Source organism: Hemicordylus capensis, chromosome 2, assembly GCF_027244095.1.
Source record: "Hemicordylus capensis ecotype Gifberg chromosome 2, rHemCap1.1.pri, whole genome shotgun sequence".
NCBI lineage: Eukaryota > Metazoa > Chordata > Lepidosauria > Squamata > Cordylidae > Hemicordylus > Hemicordylus capensis.
The window spans coordinates 53,099,478-53,119,337 of record NC_069658.1 but is presented as its reverse complement, the minus strand read 5'-3'; the positions used below and the strand labels follow the sequence as shown (position 1 = coordinate 53,119,337).

Below are 19,860 nucleotides of genomic sequence, written 5' to 3'. Positions count from 1 at the left end.
TATTCAGAAGCAACACACAACAAAAGAGCTCTATTGTGTCCAATCTGCACAAATGATTTGAGGACCTGGCCTTGATTGAACAGGATGTCTGAACAGGCTAACGGCTCTCTAATCTCACATTCTTTTAGCAGCTTTTTGTTTGTCAAGAGCTCAGACAATTCAGGTTGCCCATGACTTAGTGGTGTGCCCTTCAGGCAGCTTTTGCACAGGTCTAGCTTGCTAGACACTGCTGCTCATTCTAGGCAGAGGCCAGTTTCCTCTATGGCACTAAATCACTCTCTATGCTACACTGCACACTTGCATGAAACCAGAGTTTCCCAGTGGAGCGGGGGTGGGGGAGATAGACTGTCTGCTGACAGTCACAGCAGTGCAGGGCCCAAATGTACAAAGGTGTAGGTCATGTTGCTTTCCGACTCTATAGCTTGATGTCTTCTTAAACAAAAAGGCAATTCTGTGCTGAGTAAGGGTCTTAATTCTGCAGCATGGGCATCAGATGTACCCATGGTGTCTGTGATGACAGCTGGTGAGTGAGTGATCACAGCTGGTGAGTGAGTGTGTGTGGTTACCTTGTAACCAGGCATGGAAAGTTCAGAGGGGGAGGAATTTAAAATAAAGGCAGTTGAGACAGAGAGAGAAGGTGGAGAGTTGGATTTAGTTGCATGGGAGTAGGTGGTGTTTGGGGCTGAGGGTTGAGAGATTGGTTTGTGAGTTCTGAAAAGGAGAAATTTTTTCGAGGGGGGGTGGGGTTGTGTGGAACTTGAAGAGTGAATGTGTGGAGGCTGGAGAACCAGCAGTGTTCCAGGCAGCTCCTAGTAACAAACAAGAAGGTCTGGAAGAATTCACTAAGTTTACAAACCCAGTTTTAATTACCTCTGTCCCAGTTATCTCACCTCCCTATAGGTTACATTTTATCCAGAAGAAAAGAAACGCTCGGAAAGTTGAACAGTGGATATACCTAGTAGCTTGTTAGAGAAGCCTGTGGGCCCTGCTTTGCAGAGATCTTTATTCTGATCCGTAAATAAGAAACTTATTCTTGTTTTCATTTTATACCTAAAGTTTTGTTTCATTTTATATCTTGATCATATACGCCTCTCTTGTGCTCGTGAGGCTATGCAGTCAAAGGTGTTGAGTACTGAGAGCAGGGTAACAAGAATTTATATGGTGGCAGCGAGGGAAAGTAAAAACTGAATGAATTCCCAGAACCTGGAGACTTAGCTGTCATAGAATAATAAAAACAAATCACCTCCCTGGGAAGGACGTCAGGGAGGGACCCTGACAGTGTCAGAGTCAAAATTGTTATCAGTCACAGCCCTTTTACTGCCACACTTGTCTCTTATCTAGCACAGCCTAAGCCACTTCTTCAGAATCCTATTCCTCTTTAAAGCCCATTGAACTGTCTAGGTAGGCATAACGCTGCTAGCCACATCTAGTCATAAGGCCAGGCACAAAGGTTGCCAGAAAACAGGGCAGAATTTGCTCACTTTTCCAAATTGTCCCTAGGTCTGGCTTTCTCTCCTTTATTCTTTAAATAGTAGCAGATATAAACAGCAACATCCCTCCGTGATGAGCATATGCCTTTTTACGTAAACAGTTTTTACTTCCTTCCCAGCCCAACATTCTCCAAAGAAAATCATTTCAAACTACCAGTAACTAAAGTGCTGAACTATCACGGAGCCCGACAATACCAAAATACTAGAGTTTGACACTATAGCATTACAAAGTGCTCTTCTGGATAAATAGCATTTTAGCACTTACCTCAACATGTGTAAATGTTACTTCATCACTCTCATTCACTCTCTCTCCTATGTCTGGTGAAGTGCCTCCGCCTTTTACTTGGAAGTGTATTTTACTCATATAGCCATCGGCAGAGTCCTGTATTTAGAGAAAATAAATATTTTATAGTTATTAAATATGCTAATACCATTCACCAGAAATCTCAAGGAACATATAGGTCTTGGTGGCCAATACAGTGAGATTTCACAATTATGTACTTTGACAGAGATAGACCAATAAATTAAGTAGAGTTCATCATTATTTTTCACCATTCTGAAAACTATCTGCAAATATTCAGCAAGACTCACTATCTGCCCTAAAGCTTGATACATCCTATAGGATGTCAACTTGAATGTGCTCAGGCAACCAAATCAGCTATACTGTACCCAATTTGCACACTGCCATGTGGAAGGTGGCTGAGTATTCAAAGTATAGCTGCTGCACAACTGTAAAGAAGTTATTGGTATGTATGTCCATCATCTCTGGTCCATTTAATCAAATGTCTCTTAAAATAGAAAACTTTAAGAGAACAGTTAGAAGGCTTCATGACTGCAAGGCTAGAATCAAATTGGGATTCCTATGGAAATTTGGCATGTTTGTAGTCTGTTAGTAACTCCAATCATTAAAAGGGGGCATTTTTAGAGGCCAAATGGAACAAGATAATTCTATAAAGTAAAACATCTGGATTTGACAGAAGGGAAGTGACAGAAAGACACTTTATTAGCAATAGTAATAATACGTAAAATGAAGGATTGAAGCCAGTAGAGGCAGACAAATCAGTTGATTGAGGACATTTTCATTATCTGGCACCCAATTTTCTTTCAAGATGAAAATCAAAAGGATAAACTTCTCAGTGCTTAAAGTCACAATAACTCACTGGCAAAAAACTAAATGAAAAATGTTGATAGACATTTGAGATTTATTCTAAGAACATATTATTAGATACACAAAAGTAATGATCTCATAAGGATGAGGAAGATGCATTATTTGTAAAATCATCCCAGTTTAAAGGATGACATTCAGACAGAAGTTTATAAAAAAAAGAAAGAAAGAAAAATCCCCTATCATGTGTGAGAGAATATAAATAGATATGGGGAAACTGGCCATGAATATGAATTAGTAGTTAATACCATGTTCAGAAAGGGAGATTTAAAAACAAAATATCAAAATACAGTCAAAATAAAATAAGATGGTATTGTTTAAATCTTAACAACTGACCTACTTTTCAGTTAGGTGCAGATGGTAAACCTGTAAATAGTGACACCAAAAAAAAGCACAAGTGTTCAATAGGAATTTCAAGAGAAACATTTGACAAAAAGCAAGAGGATGTATTCTTCCCATATGCCATTGAAAATGGAACTGAAAATTTACCATCTGTAAAACAGGAGAATGTGAAGTAGCACTTTCTAAAATTAAACACTAAAAGTAAGCAGACCCAGAAAACGCAAAAGCCCTACAAGAACCAGAGTAGCATTTGTAAGCTAGCTTTAACTCTAAGAGGGGGGAAATGAATACAAAAGAAAACACACTTTCAAACGTAGCATTCAAAACATATTTGTGAGAGTTATATGGGCATACTGATATGAGAACTGATATAGATATAGATAATCTTGTCTCATGACAAGTAAAGCTTTGCTTATGATCAATAAATGACATGCCCCTCCACCTTTAATTTCCCCCCCATGGCACCTCTTTTTAACTTAATTTTTTTAAACCTACGGCGGCCACTGCGGCTGCCACAACCATCATAGAAACAAAAGAAGCTGCCATATACTGAGTCAGACCATTGGTCTATCTAGCTCAGTATTGTCTTCACAGACTGGCAGCAGCTTCTCCAAGGTTGCAGGCAGGAATCTCTCTCAGCCCTATCTTGGAGAAGCCAGGGAGGGAACTTGGAACCTAGATGCTCTTCCCAAAGCGGCTCCATCCCCTGAGGGGAATATCTTACAGTGCTCACACTTCTAGTCTCCCATTCATATGCAACCAGGGCAGACCCTGCTTAGCTAAGGGAACAAGCCATGCTTGCTAACACAAGACCAGCTCTCCTCCCTGCCCCACCACTGCCACTTCTCCTCCTACTGTTCCACCACTCCTCACCCCATTGCTTGCCTCTTGACCCACCACGGCTTGCCCCTGCTGCTCTTCACCGCTGCTGCTCAATAGCCAGTTCACGCAGCAGCAGAGGGTGAGGTGGGGTTTTTTCCCATGGCTTGTCTCTTCACTTCAGCGAAGAGATAAGCCATAGAACCCCTTACTGCTGTGCGAACTATTGTTGCCAGAACCTAAGGGGTATACTTGTGGGTCAAATGGGCCGTAACCCAGAATTTGGCTTTCAAAAAGCCAAATCTGGCAACAGAGCTGGCTACGAAATGGAGGGCACGCATGCACCAATATTAGGCATCAGGGAACACATGTGCCTTTCATTTCTTGGCTGTCTCAAGCCGCGCTTAGGGGTTCTGTGGCTTCCCTCCTCTTTCACGTGAGAAGCCATGGAACACTGCACTCCCACTGCATGAACTGGATACTGGCATGAACTGGCAAGGAGCAAAGGGGGCAAGGTGTGGCAAGTGCAGGGCAGGAGGCAAATAGTGAGGGCGAGGGGTAGCAGGGCAGGAGGCAAGAAGTGGGAGTGGGGAGGGGTGAGGACCTGGGAACCTGCATTCATTGTACACCTCTGAACACTGGCAGCTACACTCGCAATTGATAGCAGGAGTATGTATATATCTACCAGTCACAGCAGGGCTGACTTGCGGAACACTGAACCATGGGAGGAGTGAGCAAATCTGAGCAAGCAGTTAGCTTAGTTGTGCTAAAAGGGGGGATTTGCAGAATTGTGCTATTTCACTATAACACACTTGCACAAATGTCCCTATGAAAACAATGAGGCACACTGCAGTTGCACAATTGTTGCATAAACACACATACCCTTGTGGTAGGGCAGCACTTGTGCAGAGCACAAGCTCCAGACTTTGGGCAACCAGCTAGTGCAACAGTTTTGTTGCTCTATGGCATGGTAGGCAAACTGGGACCTCCAGTTGTTGATGAACTACAACTCCCATCGTCCCCAGCCATATTGTGGATGGGGGTGATGTGAGCCGGAGTTCAACAACAGCTGGAGGGTCAAGGTTGCCTACCCCTGCTCTTTGGGGGAAACCCTAGGAAGGACTACACTTCCCAATGCTCCATGAACAGCTTTCTGGACATTGCTGTGGCTTGCTACAGCTCCAGTTCTCTTTAAAGGTCCTCCCCAGCCCTGCATACAACACCACTCTGCACAGAAGTGGGTGGCTGAAATGGCCTTCTCTACACAGACCGGGAGGGGTGCATTCTTTGGCTTTGACCATACTACGCAAAATAATCACATAGACCCCAGAGGCGTATCTAGGGTTAGGGTAGGGCAGCCAGGCAGCCAGGGCACGTGCCCTGGGTGCCACTTGAAGGGGGGGTGCCAATACCATGCTGCTTCCCACCCCCTCCCCAGTTCACGGGGGGAAATTCTGATTTTAAAAAATTGTGGTGGCCATTTTGTTTTCGGTGGCCATTAAATAAAAATTATTTTTAAAATAGTCATCGCACATGCTCAAATGGTCCCTGCGAGGCCCTAGGCCTTGCCAAGCCTTGCAGAGGGCATCTGAGCATGCTTGGCTGCCTCCAAAATGGCCGCCGTGCTGATCTTTGCCGTTCGGGCATCACCCTGGGATGGGCTGCAGCAGTAAATTAAGAGGCCAGCAGGGGGAGGGGGAACCTTTGCAGACTCCGCAGCCTTTAGGAAGCCCCCCCAAAGGGGCTACAGGTTAAAAAATCTTTTTTTAAATTTTATATAAGTCAGTGAGAGCCGCTGCCCGTCAGAGCAGACAATGCCAAGCTAGATGGAGTGTCTGACTCAGTATAAAGCAGCTTATCATGTATCTAAGTTGCTCCTGTAAATCTTCAGGAAAGTCAACAAGCATCAACATCCCAGTGTATGACTATCAGAAGTTTTATTCAGCACTTTATGGCTTCTGAGTTTTTTTGTTTTTTTAAAAAAATTCAAATATCTCTCCGGCCAAAAGGAATAGAAGGGCACTTCCAGACTTCTTGTTTTGTCTGGAATTGTGATACTGTGTTTATTGGGTACATGTGTGCACTATACAATGTAGTTCTCCATCCTTTGTCAGCCTGTACTGTTGATGGAGCTGCCTTGGAGAGGATTGGTCAACACCCCCAGTTTGGGCAAATGTGGGGAATTTAGCTTAAAGGGGGAGAAAGTTCCAAGCAGTTTTAATTTATGCAAGTGTCTCAACTCAAGAAAACTGGCTTGGGAGAGAGGTTTTAATTAACAAAAGGAGTTTATTGTAAGAACAAATAAAATAGTTTTTGCTACAGTAAGAATGCAAACCCTACAAGTATCTTTACTCAGAGTCTGAAAAGCTTATGATAGGCGGATCCACTGCAGCTCTAGCCTAAATATTCATTAAAATGATGTGGTACAGCCCTGAGGTGAAAGACTGGACTGTACCACTTCAGGGTTGGTAAACCCCTCCTGTATTCTACCAAAAGAAAACAACAGGGCTCTGTGGACGGCAGGAGTAGAAATCGACTTAACTGCACACTTTACCTTTACCTTCAGGGTGCATGTGGGAATCAGGTTTTTGAACGTTTTTGAGCATCCCCCTTTCAAGTTTGAGACTAAAATGTGGGAGACCATATATGCCAACCGGAGTTCCTTGGAAGAAGAGTGGAATACAAATGTAAAAAATAAATGTCAAAGTAATTATTTCTATGTTTCTCGGTTGCTGAGTGCAGGAGGTTCTCAGACATGGGTCCCCAGGTGTTGGACTACAACATTCATTACCCACAGTGGGTTTTTTGGCTGTGGATAATGGGAGCTGTAGTCCAGCAACATCAGAGGGCACACATTTGAAAACCTCTACTGTAATGAATTATGTCCCCTGTAGAGATCAATCATGGATGGCTCAGTCAATAGGGAGGCAACAATTTGGGGGACTGTTTACTGTAAACCCAGTTTACTGCTGAATTCTTACAGGAACCTTGTGCTGATTTTGTGTGGGAGGTGTGCTTATTTTTGTATTTCCCTTCTAAGTTACTTTTCCCTACCCTACTTGGAACAAAAGCTGTTTTTATTCTAAGTTTGTGTCAGATGTTTGGACAGGGGTGCTATTTTTTGTAGATACACCTCTGCATAGACCTACTAATATACTACCCCACTCCCTGATTCTTTGCCCCATTTCCTGCTGCTTTTTAAACCCTTGAGTTGATCCTGCCCATTTCCCCTTCCTTGGCTCCTGCTTCTTCCATATCTCCTTTCCTAGGCTGTTTGCTTCACTTCATTTCTTACCTTGGCCATTTCACTTATCTTTGCCATCTTTCCTTGTGTTCTACTCTATATTTTAATGGTGGTAGTATGGTTGCAGCAGGGGGAATCCTCCACTTTCCCATTACTTGTGCTCCATAATATATATTTATGGTCTAAATTTGTGGTATCTGTGGAATGTCTCTGCTCTTTGACATGCTTTCCCTTTCTTTGGGCTGACCAATACACATGACAAGCTCATTACAAATATTAAAGCAGACATCGAAACTGCCCATGTGAAACTAGTTTTTGTTGCTGTACCGCACAAACCATGTCCCAACTATTGCCCATTAGAGCTAAGGAGGTTGCAATAGGAACACAGAAAGATGCCTTATACCAAGTCAGAGTCACTGGTCCATCTAGCTCAGTATTGTCTACACAGACTGGCAACAGCTTCTCCAAGGTTTCAAGCAGGAGTCTTTCCCAGCCCTATCTGGAGATGCCAGAGATTGAACCTGGAGCCTTCTGCATGCAAAGCAGATGCTCTATCAGCTCTTCACATTATGAAAGCACTCGGCTGCTTATTCTGCTACAACCTTGCTGTGCCTTTTTCCCATAGTAGTGCCCCTGTGGGGCGGGGCAGCTGGTGCAGGAAAGAAACAGTGTGGGAAGGCCCTCTCTCCTACTCACCCATCCTCCAAACACCCACCCCCCTGCAATTCTCTAAATACAACCTATTACTATCTCCATCCTCTGTTTTCTGATGCTATTTTTCCCATTCACCCACTTGCATTGATGAAGCAGAACAAAGTGCATGTACTGTACATACAGACATATGGAACATTATAATATTCCATGTATGCTTGTCGCCATTCTTTCATAAGTATTATGTATACTTGGGGGAAAGGCACCAGAGTAGTCCTTCAACATGCCTCTTGCTTAGATCACTCCAACACAATTTTATTAATTAAATATAGGCTAGACAGCAGTAAGTACTATACTGACTTACAGAGCAAACATTTGTTCCTAGAAGGACACTGGAATGTTAATATTTTTCAACAGAACTATACTTGGGTCTGTGGTTTCATTGAAATTTTACATAAGAAAATGTTATTTCTGAGCAGATGTTTGATTTTCTTCAACTTAAAGTAATTTAACATCAAACATGGATATGAAACAACATTTTTGTATTGAAGCAACCTCTTGTAACAGCAAGTTTAATTAGTTTAACTATGTTAAATTGCTTTCTCTGAATGTGCTATTTTTCACCCAAGGGATGGGAAATCAAGTTTTGTATCTAGTCATTTCAGCACCTGAGGCAGGCCCATTTCTTTGCCAGGTACCAAACAAATGTATGAGAGACCACCCTACATTATGTTAGGTATATATATTTGTATGTGCGTAAAGAAGAATAAAGCAGGAATTACTCCTGGACTGACTCCTGTGGTGAATGACTGATAAGATCTGGAACAAACCAAGAATTTATGCTCCTTTATGGGCACTGCTGCTCTCAGTACTCAGATTCCTGCTCCTTTATGGGCACTGCTGCTCTCAGTACTCAGATTCCTGCTGCGTGTGGCTCTCCCTCAAGTCAGCTCAGAAGCTGTTGAAGGAGAAGGGGCTTGCATTTTTCAACATGTACATATATACCATACGTAATCACATTATTTCAATCCTTTATTACATAAGGGTCTTCTATGCTTATAGAATCAAGACTCCATATCTGAACTTTGGCCCAGATCTGTTTCTAAGCCAACAGGTTTCCAAATTTGCTTTGCATACTCTTTGTAGAGAACAGAGAAATTAGCTTGGCTATGGGTCAGTTAGCTGAATTTAGATGCATATATGTCATTTAGGCAGATCAGGTACCAGTAAACGTCTTGTTTTCTAACAAGAAAAGAACAAACACAGAAGGGGCTTCTTCTGCTGATCACTGGCCATTAGGTAATGGTCAACTGATTGGTGGAATAATTTAATCCAAATATACAACTATATAAATCAGCAATTCATAATTCTTGCACACAAGGCAATATTGATCAAAACCTAATCATTCTAACATGATGATGATAATCAAAATGGGTGGTATCTCATTTTGTACCATCCCATGGGTGGTATCCCAAAAGCCATCCTTTTAGGAGGAAAGGACATTCCCCTAAAACAAGGGATTATACAAATTTGGAATACAGATTAGATTTTTACAATTTTCCCTCCCTTTTTTGATTTTTGCACCTTTTTCACAGCTTTGGGTTTCAAGCTCTGGCCATACCTCTTTGATTTTTCTCTTATTTTTTTCTAGCCAGACCAGGAGTGATGAGATGCCTACTGAATTCCTTAATACTAGCTGGGTCGGGTGCAGAGCATCTGCGCCTCAGGCCGGCACCGTGGCTCCCTTCCCCCACCACCCACCTGTCCGGCCGGCTTTCTGGCCAGCCGGCCCACTTCTCCCCCTACCCACTTCTCTTCTCCGTCCCACACCCGTGCTTTCTGGCTGGCCGGTCAGCCACAAAGCCGGCCCACCACCTCCTCCTGCCTGCCCACTGCCTCCTCCCACCGGCCGGGCCGGGGCACCACCTCTTGATCCCGGAGGATGCAAGCCAGCATCCCTATTTTCTCCCCCATCCACGTCACTAGTCTAGCAGCTGCTCGTGAACTCTTGCGAGAGCTGCCACACATGGGATTAGCAACAGGTACATTTAAGAGAATTAAATATAGAGAGGTTTAAACTCCTTAAGATTTGCTCCTTTAACCAATTCCTAATGTAACTAAAATGAAATTTTAGTATGATTTCTAGTGGGTGGGTGAGTAGGTGTGTTTCACTTTCTAGGCAGTGGGCAAATAGCTGGCCAGGACCCAATAAACCCATAGCTAAAATCTGGCTACTGGGGAAAATAAGGAATTAAAGATTCCAACACTGGTACAAACAAACCCTACTAGTTGCTGCTTTCCAGTCAGTAGTAACTGGTCACATTTCTCTGGTTCTCTCTTCCTCTCTGCATTATGCAATGCCTAAATGTGCTGGCAGGGCTGCAGGCACAGTGCCATGAGAAGGTGCAAGAGTGCCATTCTGCCTAGCTGCTGCCCTCACAACGCTTCCTGAAAGCCTGATATTTGACGTCTCATCTATCCCTCTGCAACCATTTTTAATCCAGACCAAACACACTACATAACTTAACCTTGTTTAATAACTGTACCTATATCACATGACCTTTGAGGTCCATTTTGCAACTCTGCAAAGATTGCACCTGGAGCAGGTGCCCTTGTCACCTCATATGTGTTATAAACCTCCTACACATAAGCTCCACTAGGCAAGCTAAACAGGTTGTCCTTGAAAATGTATCTTATACAAATAAAAAGTATAAGAACCAAGAGTTGCATAGGAGACAATGAACGGTAGCTGCATATTAAGAGCTTATTTCTCAAAGGAAGCACAAACAAATTGGGGTTTTATTAGCTGTTTCATTAAGTTTTATTTTAGACAAACACACACAGAAAGCATATGTGCAACATCTGATGTAAAGGGATTCTATTCAAAACAGACTCTGCAGAAAACCCATTAATGTAGCATTAAATTACTCGACAAGGCTGCAAATTTAACTATAAATTTAACTCCTTGGATAATCTATCATTTCTGACACAGTTTATTTCATCTGTTCTGATCTTTAAATCAATGTGTGTCTCATTCCAACACATTAGTTCTATCTTTTAAGCAGCATTAAAAAGTATGTGTAAGAGTGTGTAAGAGTGTGTGTGTGTGTGAGAGAGAGAGAGAGAGAGAGAGTGTGTGTAAGAGTGTGTGTGTAAGAGTGTGTGTGTGTGTAAGTGTGTGAGAGAGAGAGAGTGTGTGTGTATGTGTGTTTAATTAATTCCAACACATTAGTTCTATCTTTTAAGCAGCATTAAAAAGTATGTGTAAGAGTGTGTATGTGTGTGTGTGTGTGTGTGTGTGTGTGTGTAAGAGAGAGAGAGAGAGAGAGAGTGTGTGTGTGTGTAAGAGTGTGTGTGAGAGAGAGAGTGAGTGTGTGCGTGTGTGTTTAATTAATTGTTTTTAAAAAAATCTGTGAGGCAGTTGCCAGGGGCTTTTTTGCACTTTGTTCTTATTGAGTTTGCACCTGAAACAAATCAATGTGTGTAATTTTGTCAGTAAACATTTGAATACAAAACAGATCAGTTTAGAGAAAATTACCTTGTTCTTAGTTGCTTTTATTGCTATGCTATATTTATGTTCCCACTAAAATGTAAGCCAAGTGCAGAATGTACATGTGCTAGAACAAACCGATTCTGACTGCACATACAGCTATACTTCAATGGGAAGTCATAGCTCAACCCAAAAGTAAACAGTGGAGCAGAAAAATATAGGATCTGTTAGAAACAGGCATACAGTTATCCCTCACCAACCATAGATGTGTCTAACATGGTTTTAAGGATATGTGAATAGATTTTTGTAGGTCGACTCTCCTACCACGACTTGATTATGCTCAGGTTATCGTGCAACTTGGATCATGAGAAGTGCGAAAGAAAGGGAGATGGGGGAGTGAGTGAGAGAGAGAAACAGAAGGGAGAGGGAGAGAAGCGGAGGTGAGAGAGAGTGAATTTAAGTGATTTTTGGTGATTCCAAATTTTTCCTTTCTATTTCCTCAAGTTCAATCTGCTTGTTCTTTGTGGTGACTCTTGAATGAATTTAAGTGAATTTAAGTTATTTTTGGAGGTTCCAAATTTTTCTGAGGTTCAATCTGCTTATTGTTCTTAGTCATTCCTGGTTATTTTAGTGATTTAAGTGCCTTCAGAAAATGATTCCTCTTTTTAAAAAAGTGCATTCATGACCGTGGTTCCCCTAACCCTGATTCCCATAGACTTCTTAGTCTTGCAAAGTTTTGCTAGAACGGACCCCTCGCAGTTGGTAAGGCAGGACTGTATTTAATAGCCCTGTATAGAATTCCCCAATTAAATACTGGGTATATCTAAAAAATGTTAGGCATTCTTAAACGCCATTAAAATTAAGGGATTTCTGTGCACAAGTTAACACTTACGGAATACAACCTTATGTCTCAATAATTTCAAAGCAACTGAAGTATGCTGAACATTATCTGTATTGCACCTACTCCACAGAAGTACCAGATGCCTACACTAAAGTAAAGTAAAGTGTGCCATTGAGTTGGTATTGACTCCTGGCGACCACAGAGCCCTGGGGCTGTCTTTGGTAGAATACAGGAAGGGTTTACCATTGCCATCTACCGTGCAGTATGAGATGATGCCTTTCAGCATCTTCCTATATCGCTGCTATCCGATATAGGTGTTTCCCATAGTCTGGGAAACATACAAGCACGGATTTGAACTGGCAACCTCTGGCTTGTTAGTCAAGTCATTTCCCCGCTGCACCATTAGGTGGCTATGCCTACATGACCCAGCTTACTGTTTATAAAGAATATTTCTATACTGCTTTTCAACAACAAAAAAGAGCCCAATGCAGTTCACATAACAAAAGGTACCTTAGATATTCACTACTGGCGGAGAAACACATGCCCCCCCCCCCAAATCATATACTTACTCAGGGAAATGACATCTAACAATTGACTTAACTTTTCACACAATAAATATTAGTCACATGGTAGTGTATATTTTACTGGGAAACTCTTGTAGGATGATTTTTTTTTCCTAATCCAAAAATCTCAAAACTTCTCCAATCAAAATTTAAAATATTTAGTTTTAATAGTAACAAAACCTGCACAAACAACCCAAGTTACAAATTGCCACATGCCAGAATAAGATTCTCCACCAGGTAACCAGGCAGGAAGCTTTTGAAAACCAGAGATACTTCAAAAAGAGAGTACTTTCTCTCTTTCTTTCTTTTTTTTTTTAGGCCATCATTATGTCACAAATGACTAAAATCATCTGTGAACAAGTGAGCTAGTGGGGACAAAAATCTGTAGCTAGTAACTTTTGTAAACTTATTTGCAAAACTCTACAAAGGATCTACAAACAGCTTTTTAAAAGGGCAAGTGCCCCAGATGTGAACGTGAGCATCTTCTTGATTATTCCTTTAACAAACTCCCATACCAAATTCTCAAACTGCTTTTTGAACAAAGGAAAGTTTCAGCAGCAATTTTTATTATATTATGTATTTTTATCCTGCCTTTTAATACAAACATTTTCATGGCAGCTCCCGAATTAAAAACAATAAGAAATTAACACAACACAAAATAAATTATAGGAGTTTTTAAAACAGCAAAGATGTTTATAAACAGCAGAATGAGCAACAATAAAACACTAACGAGAACTTGTTGTTTCAAGGCCCTCCAAGAGCAGGTTGGAAAAAACAAGCTCTGTGCGTCTGCATCCACATCTGAGGTTGGCTCCAGATTTCAGACCTTTGGCAAACTGCCTTCCACTGGTGCCTAGTTCAATGAGTCTCCTTCAAAGTTCACGTGGTGCTTACCTTGGCACAGGGCTCAACAATTCCCAGGCACCAAGTTACCATGGACCAGGAAATTCAAGTGTGGTGGCTAAGCCAGACAAAAGATGGACATGACTAGGAGGAAGAGTGCGCAAGAGGGCAGGGGCCATGTCAGGGGCGTAACTACAATAGGGCAAGGGGAGACAGTTGTCTGGGCCTGGGGGCCCAATGCCTTGGGGGGGGCCCAGAGGCAAGTCACATGACTGACTTCCCCATCCGTGCACCCACCCGGGCTTCCTTCAGTTGTATTCATCCTCCGAAACTGATGTGAGTGTTAAGACCTGGAGCTACCAGAACAGCATGTCTTTCTCTAGTACCATTAAATGACTTGCATTGTCCACAATTTACAAAACCTTTAAAAAAATAATTTAGGATGATGTTCTATTGTGGCACATAGGTTATATGTATATGTACATACAAAATAAATTTTACTATGCTTTTTGTTACCAGTAATTCAGCCTCATTTAATATTTCTTTACTTCATGAGCTGAGCTTCAGGGGGGTGGGGTGCATTTTAAAATCTTGTGTCTGGGCCTACTCCAACCCTGCTACGTCCTTGGGCCATGTTACTCCTCCTCCTCCTCCTGGTCATGTCAGTCCATCCTTTGCCTGAGCTAAATAGTTGCCACCAGGAGAAGGAGGAAGCTACCTGTCCTCGCCCTTGCTTACTCACTCCTCTGTCTGAGTTGCAGGCCTCCATCACCTGCCTGAGCCAGACAGACACAAGGAGAAGTGGGCAAGCAAAATGGGGAGTCTGCCCCCTGCACTCATGGGGCTGAGAGCATTTTGCTAGGAGGAGCAGGAAGTTCACCTTCACCGTGAAGCATAGGGCAGTATGGCTCCTACATTTTGGGGCTGACTCTTAGAGCCAAAGAAAATTGGTAAGGGCCTGCTTTTGACAAATGGGATGGGAGAGAGGAGGTGATGACAAAGTGACTCTCTTGGCCAAGAGTGTCACTCTGCTGCCACCTCACAAAGGCTGTGGGCACAAAGATGGTCTCAGGGATCAGTTGTGAGTCCTTCTAAAGGTCCTGGGCCCTCAGCGGTTGCCAGATAGTGCCAACCATAAATGTAATCATCATCATCATCATCATCATCATCATCATCATCCCTATAGGATTTGCAGGACTCATGGCATGAAAAAGAGAATGAACGGAAATGGAATGGAGATAGACATCAACGCATGTCCCAAGCCTATTTTAATCTGATGCAGAGCTAGCAGTAGCTTTGTCTGAGACATTTTTAAAAAAAAAATCCATACCTTTACATTTCTCCATTGCCAATTGTCTCCCATTTTCTGTGAGTATTTGATAAATTCTGCACAATACTGCTTGAATTTATTTTCTTCCAAAAAGTCATCTTCCCCATCAAAATTAAGCGACGTCTAAATTAAAAAGTCAATATTAGAGATCCTGTGAATTTTAAAACATAAATCTCCCAAAGGGAGCAGGACAGCAAAGCAAGAAGTTAGACAGAGGTGAGTGGGATCCCTTGCCTTCAAATGGACTTTTTGCTTATAAGCAACAATATCACCTGGCATGAGGCTATCATCCCTCTGTGCTGGAGCAGCCCATCTTTGTGTAGTTTGTTAGTCACCTATGATAATGGAGAACTGTTTTGAAGGCACAAGTTTATCCACCTTCAGCCTTTGCAGTGATAAAACATTTATATTAGTCCCATATTGTTACCCTAGGGTAACATAGTACATTCTGCTAGACTTCAATAAATGAATGGGGTTTGAGGCAGCAAAGCAGACTCAGGATTGGATTGCTGAAACAAACATGCCATTTTCCACGAGACTCCCTCAATTCCATCTTTTTAATTTGAATTATTGAGAGTGTGACTAGAATCAAATATTAGTATCGCTCTGGGTTACCACCAAGAATTGGGGAGAAGACATAGAGTTGCTAAAATATGTCAGAAATGATTAGATTTTTCACTGCAGTGAACAGATGCAAAACTGTAATCAACACACTACAGGTAAAATTACTGTAGTCTTCACACACACACTTTAAATAGAACCACCTATTTTTATCAAATAAGCAGATACAGACACAAAACAGAGCAACTGGAAGCTGCAACACAGTTTAGGCTCCCCCCTAACCCAAGTAAAGGTACAATGTGCTGTCAAGTCGATTTCGACTCCTGGTACATTCCAATGATTTTATGGCAAGGTTAAGGCAAAGGAAAGAATTGAACACTTTTAGTATGCCCAAACTAGCCACTTTTAAAATATTTTAATTATATTGCAATATAGTTCCACTGTTCCAGTGATGACCAACCGGAGGCTCTATAGCTGTTGTTGAACTACAATTCCCACCACCCTAACCCACCACCCCAAGCCACAGTAGCCAATTGTCAGGGATGATGAGGTTGTAGTTCCACAAGAGCTAAAGGGCCTCAGGTTAGCCAACCAGTGTTTCCTCTAAGGCGCGCGTGTGTGCATGTGCTCACATGGTTTTTGATGTCTGCCCAGTTAATTTTAGAACCCACTCAGGTTGAATCAGGAAGGCCCCACTTTGAATGCACATGCACGCACACTGCCTTGATACTGCCGCTCAGAACAAAACACAGATGAAATACATTAGAGAAAATACTGCAGCCAACCTTGTACCACTCAAGTCATACAGTCTGTATCATCATAGACTGGTCTTAGGTCCACAGATTTTTGTTTGTTTGTTTGTTTGTTTTACACAAAAGTATATGCTAGTACAAAGAGTACAAAACTGTTTGTGAGGACAGAAACCTCCTAGTGTCTCTGTTCTTGGCTACTGTCCTACACCACCGCTCCTATATCCCCCCCCCATGCTGAATTTATACCATTGTACTATGCATTCCACTACATTTCCTTTAACAGAAGTTAAATCTCATTATTTTGTGATCCCAGACCTAGCTAGCATGTCTCAAGGCCTTTCCTTTCTTCTCCTTTTTTACTTTCTTTTTTTTGGGGGGGGAGGTGTGTGTGTGGATAAATCATCAGATTTATTGGTGGAAGGAAAAAAAGCTGACTGCACAACTGCAACTGTGCAAAGTATTATTTTACAGGTGAAACTCGGAAAATTAGAATATTGTGCAAAAGTCCATTAATTTCAGTAATGCAAATTAAAAGGTGAAACTGATATATGAGACAGATGCATTACATGCAAAGCGAGATAAGTCAAGCCTTAATTTGTTATAATTGTGATGATCATGGCATACAGCTCATGAAAACCCCAAATCCACAATCTCAGAAAATTAGAATATTACATGGAACCAAGAAGACAAGGATTGAAGAATAGAACAATATCGGACCTCTGAAAAGTATACAGTGTACTGAGCTTGATTGGCCAGCAAACTCGCCTGACCTGACCCCATAGAGAATCTATGGGGCATTGCCAAGAGAAGGATGAGAGACATGAGACCAAACAATGCAGAATTGCTGAAGGCCGCAAATGAAGCATCCTGGTCTTCCATAATACCTCATCAGTGCCACAGGCTGATAGCAACCATGCCACGCCGCATTGAGGCAGTAATTGCTGCAAAAGGGGCCCAAACCAAGTACTGCATACATATGCATGCTTATACTTTTCAGAGGTCCGATATTGTTCTATTCTTCAATCCTTGTCTTCTTGGTTCCATGTAATATTCTAATTTTCTGAGATTGTGGATTTGGGGTTTTCATGAGCTGTACGCCATGATCATCACAATTATAACAAATTAAGGCTTGACTTATCTCGCTTTGCATGTAATGCGTCTGTCTCATATATCAGTTTCACCTTTTAATTTGCATTACTGAAATTAACGGACTTTTGCACGATATTCTAATTTTCCGAGTTTCACCTATACATTACCTATGTCTCACCTTTCCCTGTTAGAAACAGCCACAAGGCAGCTCTTCAGGAAAATCCAACCAAATTAATACTAAAAATACAGGCCAATTTCTGCCAATCAGCCCACGATTAAAAGAATGCACAAGAGCACTACCAGAAAAAAAGTTGGCAACCCTACACAAAATGAACATGGGGCACGACAAGAATGCCAATAGAAAGGCACCCCTTATCACAGCTTTGCAGCAAAGATGACTGCTGCATGTGTACTCTAGAAGTATACTTCTGCCGGGTACTGCAACGGACAGGGTGCTTTTTATTTTGACAGAGCTCTGCGGGGAATCAGAGGACACAGAGCCAGCAAAGGGGAGGAGGCGTGGGACTGAAAACAAGCCCAAAAGGGGCTTCAAGAAAGCCGGCAGCCAAGGGTGGGAAGCAGGAGGAGAGGAGAAGGGCCAAGAAGCAGGAGGATGGGACGGGGATTCCTTACCATTCTCCTGCCTTTTCATCATCACCCGCGACCCGCCTCCCCTCGTTGCTGCCGAAGCTCCGTGGGCGGGTCTTCGCAGCCCCGCCCCTTCCCCCCCCCAACCCCCGGCCGTCGCCTGCTCTGCGTCACTCTAATGAATCCCTCCTCCTCCTCCTCTCTTTTTTCATTTTAGCTGTGGAAGGGAATAGCGGCAGTTGCCTGCAGGACGATAGGAGGAAGCGGAGCTAAGGAGAGACTCAGGGGAGGAAGCCAGTGTTGATACTCGGAGAAAGGCTGCCCCCGCCCCGGCCTCGCTCCCATTTCTGATGACACCAGCAGAAGGGTGTGGGCAGCTCTATAAGCAGTTTGGGAGCGGCGGCGGGACGCAGGCTTTTGGGTGAAGGCTGAATTGGAAGAGGTGGTAGATGTCCTTGTGTGAGCCCAAACAAAGAAAGTTATTTGATTTGATTAAGAGCCGAGGCGCCTTTAAAGACCGGCATCATCAAATTCAGTTTCCCAGCTATATTTCTATGGGAATCTTTCCAGCAATTTTTATTTCTGATTAGAATTTGGCTCCTATTCCTCGTTTGAACTTGTGGGTGCATAAATCCCCTTTCCTGCATGTTCTGTTCTTTAGAGTGAGGTTTGCCAACCAAGGCTGTACCGCCACCCCACTCTCTGCAGCTTGGCTTGACTCGTATTCAGTTGCAGTCCGATGGTGGGCAACCCACAGAACACTATTTCTGTGGGGAGCAACATTTCCCTCTGCTTCTCATTTTAGTCTGGAGGTGCAAAGTACATTTCCTAGTCTATTCTGTTGCTTAGAGGGGTGCTCCCAGATGAAGCCGTACCCCACCCCAATGCTTGGATAGACTGGCATTGCATTGTAGTCCAGTAGTAGGCAGCCCACAGATCATTTCCTTTATCCTTTCGGTCTTGGGGTACATAGTACATTTCCTAGCCTATTGTTACAGGGAGGGGAGATTGCCAAACAAAGCAGGTCACCCTCTCAGTAGTGGCAGTTATAAAGATAGTATGAGTGTCAAATACAAGCAAGCACCGATTAGTGCTTTTAGTTTTGTTTTGTTTTAAGACAGATTGAGAACCATGTGGGTTCTGAAAGTCTTATCAGAAACAGTGGTGGATCTTGACAACTGTCTCCTATCTTTATCAACATAAAGCAGCTCTGAAGTAGGTTCTAGGAGACACAGATGATATATATACATCATCTGGACACCACCTAGAGATTTATATTAGGTGGTATATAAATTCAATAAATAAATAAAGCAAATCCAGTACTTTCCATAGTACACCAAGCACTACACAATTAATGCATGCATGGCCACATACTTAGTCAGCAGAAATGTAGGAACAATAACCAAAAAACAGAGTCTTGCACTCATGGCTAAGATGTGAATTTGGCAAAATGGGTTGCAATGTGCTCCACAGCTGCACAACTGGGGCCATGGAAAGAGAAGGAATCTCAGTTACTCCATAAAAACATAATGGAGAATTCCAGGTCAATAGCCCACGTACAGGCCAAGAGGCAAGCCTTGGAGAACAGAGATAGTTGCAATGCATCTCACATGCAATACGCCTGGTTTTAGGACTGTTGCAACTGTTTGGAAAAGTTATTCTCTTTATCTCTCTTTAAGCTGCTAGTGAGGATGAAAATCGATCAAAAGTAGAGATCATATTTCAGGGGTCTGGAGAAGCATTTGTCTTCCACATAATTTCAGTTAGACCAAATGTTTATGCATGATACCTTGAACGAACAACAAGCCTCTCTGAATATCAACAAAAGTAATCACTACTGTTGTCAAAGAACAAAGATACATTCAATCATCTGTTAGAATGTTGGGGAATTTGGAGACAAAAGGAAAGGCCATTTTGGAAGCAGAATCTGCAGTCTCAAAAAATAAATTTGGTTCTGTCACCCTGACAGATAACCAGAAGATTGTATCTATTCATAGGAGACAGTTCATAACAAGCATTGTAAACAACAGTGCCTCCTTTTCAGTGATTCTGCAGTCCATCCCTGGCATCAGAAAGGAGCTATGAATCCTGG

At 42.4% G+C, this 19,860-nt stretch overlaps 1 protein-coding gene across 8 annotated transcripts in view; it reads right to left on the bottom strand.

Moving 5' to 3' along the window:
• The window catches only part of ATG10 (autophagy related 10), a 182,171-nt gene that overhangs the window by 156,126 nt on the left and 6,185 nt on the right, over positions 1-19,860 (bottom strand). For 6 of the 8 annotated variants that reach the window (XM_053297175.1, XM_053297182.1, XM_053297181.1 and 3 more), the window contains 2 exons: positions 14,779-14,901; positions 1,756-1,872 (listed from right to left, as the gene is read on the bottom strand). In XM_053297175.1, coding sequence (XP_053153150.1) covers positions 1,756-1,872; positions 14,779-14,901 — 240 coding nt within the window. Of the gene's footprint in view, positions 1-1,755; positions 1,873-14,778; positions 14,902-17,813; positions 17,881-19,860 lie in introns of those variants that run through there. The other 2 variants (XM_053297176.1, XM_053297179.1) reach the window with 2 other exon arrangements.